General features: G+C 40.9%; 2 protein-coding genes across 2 annotated transcripts; both read left to right on the top strand.

Moving 5' to 3' along the window:
- Nucleotides 1–1,051: 1,051 nt before the first annotated feature.
- On the top strand, nt 1,052–1,834 carry LOC143861421 (uncharacterized). The gene has a single exon (XM_077372348.1). The coding sequence runs from the start codon at nt 1,052–1,054 to the stop codon at nt 1,832–1,834; it is 783 nt and encodes a 260-aa protein (XP_077228463.1).
- A 62-nt stretch (nt 1,835–1,896) lies between these two features.
- Nucleotides 1,897–5,278, top strand: LOC143861422 (uncharacterized). Its single transcript, XM_077372350.1, has 4 exons — nt 1,897–2,166; nt 2,295–3,627; nt 3,765–4,988; nt 5,106–5,278. The coding sequence occupies exons 1-4, from the start codon at nt 1,897–1,899 to the stop codon at nt 5,276–5,278; spliced, it is 3,000 nt and encodes a 999-aa protein (XP_077228465.1).
- The last annotated feature ends 2,143 nt before the right edge of the window (nt 5,279–7,421 follow it).

The raw sequence follows: 7,421 nt of genomic DNA on the forward strand, positions 1-7,421 counted from the left end.
AAAAAGAAAGCAATTTTTGTTGAAGAGGATTACGCTGAGGCAATGGATAAATGGAATAATTGTCTCTTGGGATTCTTTCTTGGCAGAAGACTGTTCTTCTCCTCTCTTAAGCAGCACCTCCAACGCAAATGGCAGCTTAAAGGAGATTTTCTAATCTCCTCCCTTCCCAAAAACTTCATTTTATTCAAATTCTCTTTACCTGAAGACTGTATTAAAGTGCTCGAGGCACCCATTACAACCTACGGTGGGAGACCTCTTATTCTTCAGAAATGGTCCCCAGAGTGTTCCTTGGAGAAAAGAAAGCTCTCTTCCATCCCTATTTGGCTTAGGTTCCCCGAACTTCATCTCAAATTCTGGACCCCCAGTGGGTTGGGGAAGTTAGCTAGTACTATTGGCCATCCTCTCTTCATGGACACCATTACTGCTGCAGGCACGCATCTAAACTTCGCCAGAGTATGTGTTGAAATCTCCCCTGAAGACGAACTCCTCGACTCAATTGAAATTGACACCCCCTCAGGTACATTCCTCCAAGCTGTTGAATATGATTGGAAACCAAAAGCTTAATTACCTGCAGAGATTTCAGTCATTCTGCGGATCGCTGCCCCCTCCTCCCTCTGCCCCTCCCTAAGTCTAAACAAGAATGGATAAAGAAAGCTTCTAAACCTGTAGAAAAGTCCCTACCTGTTTCCTCCCCTTTCAATAATCCCTCCGTAATCCCTGATGCCCACCCAAAGCCTCAAATCAGTATACATAATGGTTTCAGTATCCTTGACTCCTTAGACTCGGAAATCCCAGAAGAGCCCAATTTGAGCATCCCAACAGTCTGTGCTGAACCTAATTCCGTCTGCCTATCTGTTCCCACTCTTGACTCTTCTCCCCTAGCCTCTTCTCAATCTCGGATGCTATTGCCTGTATCCTCTGTTCAGCCTCTTACTCTCTCACCCAAGACATCTCTGTTTGACCCAGGTGCTGTCAATCCCCAGCTGAATTGCCATTCACCCCCTCTTTCTGCTGACCCTGGAGCCGAGAATCCTTCTACTCTGGCCTCCCAATGAAGTTAATCTCTGTTTGGAATACTCGGGGTCTCTGCACCCGCTCTAAACGTGGAGAAATTAAGAGTTTTATATCGAGCTCCAATACTTCTATTTGCTGTTTGCTCGAAACTAAGGCATTGAGCCATAAGATGAAGGACTATGTTAAAGATTGTTGTGAAGGCTGGGATGCTCATGGCAACTATTCGTGTGTTCTCAAAGGTAGAATTTGGATCCTCTGGGACAGTGCTAAGATCAAAGTGAAGATAATTGAGGAATCTAGCCAGCATATTCACTGTGAGGTGGAAGTCATCCAATCTGGAATGCTCTTTAGAATGACAGCAGTCTATGCTCACAATTATTACATTTCAAGGAGAGATCAGTGGTCTAAGCTGGAACTTATTGCGTCTGTTAACCAGACGCCTTGGATTGTGTTAGGAGACTTTAATGCTGTCCGGAGCCAGGAAGAAAGATATGGGTACCCTCCTAACATAGCTCAGATGGAGGAATTTAACTCTTGCCTTTCCACCTGTGCCCTTACTGATCTTCGGTCTGTGGGTCTCAATCTTACTTGGAATAACAAAGGTAAGCCGGGAAATCTGAAAATGGCCAAGCTCGATAGATCTTTGGTTAGTGAAGAATGGTTGCATACCTGCCCAAACTCCCTTACTGAATTCATCCCCCCTGGAATTTCTGACCATAGCCCTTCATTGTGTCCTGCTCAAACCACCAATCTCTTGGCCCTAAACCCTTCAAGTTCATGGACATGTGGTTGGATGACAAATCTCTTTACCCTATTGTAGAAAGAGCCTGGGCTCATAAGGTGAAAGGTAATCCTATGTTCTCCTTTGTCCAAAAGCTGAAAATGGTCAAGAACCAAGTCAAAGACTGGAACCGAGAGGTTTTTGGTAGAATTGACATTCAAGTGCCAATCATCAGAAAATCCTTGTTAAAGATCCAAGCTTCTATAGAGAAAGAACCTGCCAGTCACCACCTCATTGAACAGGAAGCTCAGATCAGGGATGACTTGCTGAAATACACTTCCCTCGAAGAATCCTTTCTCAAGCAGAAATCCAGAGCCCAATGGCTTCAATTGGGAGACTCGAACTCCAAATTCTTTTACTCTCATTTGAAAGTAAGACAAAACAAAAACAATATTCTTGCTATGAAAGAGAGGATGGCACTCAAACCACTGACCCTATTGAAATCTCTTCCATTCTGATCAGCCACTTCTCTAGGATTCTTAATCATGGAAAATCTCAGACTGCTGCTGTCCCTGATCCAATCCGAACTCTGAATGTTGGGGAGGCTGACTTCTTAACAACCCCCATTACTTCGGAGGAGATTAAAGATGTAGTTTGGAAATCTAATGGAGACAAATCCTCTGGTCCGGACGGCTTCAATGCCTCATTCTACCGATCCTTTTGGTACCTGCTGGGAGATGAGTTCATTGCTGCTATAAAGAATTTTTTTAAATCTGGTAAGCTTCTCAAATCTGTCAATGCTACTTTCCTATCCCTCATTCCTAAAGGCCCTGATACCTTCTCCCCTTCCCATTATCGCCCAATATCTCTTTACAACTTCTTGTATAAAACAATAACCAAAATCCTGGCCAACCGCCTTCGGTCCGTAATTTCCAACCTTATCTGTCCGTCCCAATCTGCCTTTATTAGAGGGCGGCAAATTCAGGACAATATTCTTCTCACCCATGACCTTCTCCATAGATTTCACCTTCCCTCCCCCTCCCCTGCCATGTGCCTGAAAATTAATCTTGCTAAAGCTTTTGACAACGTTAACCGTCAAGCTCTGTTATCCTTCATGGCCAAGCAAGGTTTTAATTCAACCTGGCTGGGCTGGATAGAAGAATGTATCTTACACTCTTCCTTTTCTATCCTGGTTAATGGCTCCCCCCAAGGCTACTTCAATTTCTCTAATGGCCTCCGCCAAGGAGATCCCCTCTCACCCCTCCTCTTCTCTATTTCCATGGAAATGCTCTCTGTCCTTCTCGACAATGCCTATTCCTCGAATACCCTTTCCACCCCCTTTTCTCAAGACACCCTTGCCATTACTCATCTGCTATTTGCGGATGATCTAATGCTCTTTGCAATGGGAACTGCCAGCAATGCCACCATTCTTTCTTCTTGTCTGACTATGTTCCATAGGATTTCTGGGATGGAGGCTAACCACTCTAAATCTGAAATCTACTTCCGGGGCACTACTCTCAGGGATAAACTTGATATACTGCAAATTCTGGGGTTCAATGAAGGAAGTCTCCCGATAAGATACCTCGGTCTCCCGTTGTTTACATCGAGACTCACTGTCTCCGACTGTGCTCCTCTGATCACTAAAGTCCGGACACGCATTGTCAGTTGGGCTAGCAAGAGCTTAAGCCAAGCTAGTCGTATCGAGCTTGTTAAAACGGTGTTAAACAGTTTCATGATCTATTGGTCCTCAGCTTTTGATATCCCCAAGGGGGTAATTGACTCTATTGAGAGTATTTTTCGGACCTTCATCTGGGGAAGTTCTGAAGGAAAAAAATCCCACCACTCAATTTCGTGGAATGCAATGTGTCGTCCTAAAAGCGAAGGAGGAATTGGTATTCGTCACCTAAGGGACATCAATGTATCTCTCCGAATCAAGCAGGTATGGTCTATCATTGCTGAAAAGAATACCCTCTGGGCCCAATGGTTCTCCCTGAAATATATCAAATCAAAAAAATTTTGGACTATTAAGCTGCCTTCAAAGCCTTCATGGGGATTAGAAGTATCATCAAAAGTAGAGACCTGGCTAAACCTCACATCTGCTGCTTAGTGGGCAATGAAGCAGCCATTGATCTGTGGTCCGAGCCGTGGCATCCGAGGGGAGTAATTTCTTCCATCATTTCCAAGCACAGAACAGATTCCTCCCTGTCATCCTTGAAGACTCTCGAGCAGCTGCATCATGAAGGATCCTGGAATCCTATTCTGAACCTTGGATCCCTCACTCAGGAAAAGTCTCTTCTAATGGAAGCTATCTTCAGTGACTCTACCACAAATACTCCTATTTGGAAACCAAACAGTAATGGTATATTCTCTACTAAAAGTGGGTGGGAAGTTACTAGGCCTCACTTTGAAAAACCGGTTTGGGCTTCGCGAATTTGGTTCAGCGGGCACATCCCTCGGCACGCTCTTGTAACTTGGAAGGCCCTCAGCAATGGTCTTAGCACAACTGATAACCTCCCATTTCTTGACCCTACTATCAGCAGAAACTGTATTTTATGCAACTCTGGGCCAGAATCTGTTAACCATCTCTTTTTCCAGTGTAGCTATTCAAATTGGGTATGGAAATCAATTCTTCGAAACCTTCAGCTATGGCGCAACCCAGAACCTGATCTTATTCAGGAAGAGCTGTGGCTGGCAAACCACTTCAAGGGTGCCGGGCAAACTTCCAAATTAGCTTTTATTGCTTTGGAGGCCACCATTTACAACATCTGGTCTGAGCGGAATCACCGATTTTTTCGCAATACTTTTGTTCCCAAATCAGTTCTCCTATCCGGAACCCTATCTCTCATTCGAACAAAAATTCTTGGCTTGCACCTGGAAGATGTGGATACTCCAACTAACAGGTCCATTGCAGCCAACTTTGGTTGTGCTTTCTGTCCCAAAATCCGTTCTCCTCAGGTATGTTGTTGGAGCAAACCGAATCAGGGGTCTTTCAAAATTAATTCTGATGCATCTCTATCCACTGATGGGGGAGGTATGGGAGGTGCAATCCGGAATCATAACGGATTTCTCGTATCTATGTTCTCAGTTAATGTTGAGTCCAAAGAGATTCTGGTGCTGGAAATCAAAGCTGTTCTCGTTGGTCTTCAGCTGGCCGCATCTTTGGGTTTGACCAATATTTGGATCGAAGTAGATTCTAAAATTGCTGCAGATGTTATCAATGGCACCTCTAAAACTCCATGGAAATGCTTTGCCTGTACTCAGGAAATACGTCAGTTACTCTCCTCTTTCCTCCAATGGAAGATTTCCCATATTTGGCGAGAAGGAAATAGTGTAGCAGACTTCCTTTCTAAATGAAACTGCCCTTGCAAAGGTACTGCTCTCCCCCCTTTCTTGGCCGCCCCGGCGCTCCTCCTGCTCATGGACTCAGATAGGATAGGCAGTGAGTACTATCGGTTGTACTTTTACATGTTTCGCTATCTTGTGCTTTGGGCTCTCTGTTGTTGGGAGCTTGATCCCTTTAAGTTGGCTTTCCAGCCCCCATAGTTGTATCGAATTTTTATTTCTAGTGCCTGGTTGGGGTCCTGCCTAACCCCTGCTTAATCATAAAAAAAATAATCTAAGATTCAATACCATCTCATCATCAATCCAAAACTTGGCTAAAAGCCCATTGACACCATCTCTAGGGTCAGCTATGTCTAAACGATGGATGTTATATAAACTTTCTATTTTTTCAATCTCTATCCTTATCAACAAAATCCAAGATCCAATACCATCACATCCTCATCTCAAAACTTGACTGAAATATCCTTAACACCATCTCTAGGATTTCCTATGTCTAAAAGATGGATATTTTATAAAGTTTCTAAAACAAGAAACTTTTTACTTTTTCAATCTACATCTTCCATCAACTAAATCTAAGATTTTAAACCATCTCAACATCATCCCAAAACTCGGCTAAAAGCTCTTTGACACCATCTCCAGGGTCTCTTATGTCTAAAAGATGGATGTTTTGGAGTTTCTAAAATAAGAAACTTTCTATTTTTTAATTCAATATCCTCTATCTACTAAATCTAAGATTCAATACCATCTCATCCTCTTCTACAAACTTGGCTAAAAGCTTCTTTACACCACATCTAGGGTTTTCTATGTCTAACAGATGGATGTTTTACAAAGTTTCTAAAATAAGAAACTTTGTAATTTTTCAATCTCCATCCTTTATCAACTAAATATATGATTCAATACCACCTAATCTTCATCTCAAACCTTAGCTAAAAGCACTTCGACACCATATCTAGGGTTTACAAAAAGTAAAAGATTGATATTTATAAAGTTTCTAAAATAAAAACTTTTTATTTCTTCAATCTCTATCCTTCAACAACTAAATCTAAGATTCAATACCCTCTCATCCTAATCTTAAAACTTGGCAAAAAACTCCTTGACACCATCTCTAGGGTTTCTTATGTCCAAAAGATTGATGTTTTATAAAAATTTTAAAATAAGAAGCTTTCTATTTTTTCAATCTCCATCCTTAATCAGCTAAATCTAAGATTCAATACCCTCGGATTCCCAACCTAAAACGTGGCTAGAAGTTGGTTGACATCATCTCTAGGGTTTCAATACTGTAAAAGGTGGTCCTTCATCAACTAAATCTAAGTTTCAATACCATCTCATCCTCACCTCAAAACATGGCTAAAAGCTCCTTGACCCCATCTCTAGGATCTCCTATGACTAAAAATTGATGTTTTGAAAAGTTTCTAAAATAAGAAACTTTCTATTTTTTCAAACTTCTAGCTTTATCAACAAAATCTAAGATTCAATACCATCTCGTCCTGATCTCAAAAACTTATCCAAATGCTTATTAACACTATCTCGAGGATTTCCCACGTCTAAAAGATGGATGTTTTATAAAGTTTCTAAAATAATAAACTTTCTATTTCTTCAATCTCCATCCTTCATCAACTAAATCTAAGAATCAATACCATCTAATCCTCATCTCAAAATGTTGCTAAAAGCTCTTTCACACCATCTCTAAGGTTTACTAAGTATAAAAGTTTGATGTTTTATAAAGTTTCTAAAATAGGAAACTTTTTTTTCTTTTAATCTCCATCATTCAGCAACTAAATCTAAGATTCAGTACCCGCTCATTCTCATCTCAAAACTTTGCTAAAAGCTCCTTGACACCATCCCTCGAGTTTCAAATGTCTCAAAGATGGATGTTTTATAAAGTTTCTAAAATAAGAAACTTTCTATTTTTTCAATCTCCATCCTTCATCAGCTAAATCTAAGATTCAATACCATGCCATCATCAATCCAAAACTTTGCTAAAAGCTAATTGACACCATCTCTAGGGTCAGCTATGTCTAAACGATGGATGTTATATAAACATTCTATTTTTTCAATCTCCATCCTTATCAACAAAATCCAAAATCCAATACCATCACATCCTCATCTCAAAACTTGACTGAAATCTCCTTAACACCATCTCTAGGATTTCCTATGTCTAAAAGATGGATATTTTATAAAGTTTCTTAAACAAAAAACTTTCTAATTTTTCAATCTCCATCTTCCATCAACTAAATCTAAGATTTTAAACCATCTCATCATCATCCCAAAACTTGGCTAAAAGCTCTTTGACACCATCTCCAGGGTTTCTTATGTCTAAAAGATGGATGTTTTAGAGTTTCTA

The sequence above is a fragment of the Tasmannia lanceolata genome, unplaced genomic scaffold (genome assembly GCF_043159265.1).
Source record: "Tasmannia lanceolata isolate RefF3 unplaced genomic scaffold, GAP_Taslan_0.1 ptg000037l, whole genome shotgun sequence".
Classification (NCBI taxonomy): domain Eukaryota; kingdom Viridiplantae; phylum Streptophyta; class Magnoliopsida; order Canellales; family Winteraceae; genus Tasmannia; species Tasmannia lanceolata.

Excerpts from the sequence above, each read along its gene's own strand:
- LOC143861421 (XM_077372348.1), top strand. The coding sequence starts at position 1,052 with ATGAAGTTAATCTCTGTTTGGAATACTCGGGGTCTCTGCACCCGCTCT.
- LOC143861422 (XM_077372350.1), top strand. The coding sequence starts at position 1,897 with ATGGTCAAGAACCAAGTCAAAGACTGGAACCGAGAGGTTTTTGGTAGA. Across the intron at positions 2,167-2,294 it reads TCTTTTACTCTCATTTGAAA|ACTGCTGCTGTCCCTGATCC; the intron begins GTAAGACAAAAC and ends GGAAAATCTCAG. Across the intron at positions 3,628-3,764 it reads TAAAAGCGAAGGAGGAATTG|CTGCCTTCAAAGCCTTCATG; the intron begins GTATTCGTCACC and ends TGGACTATTAAG.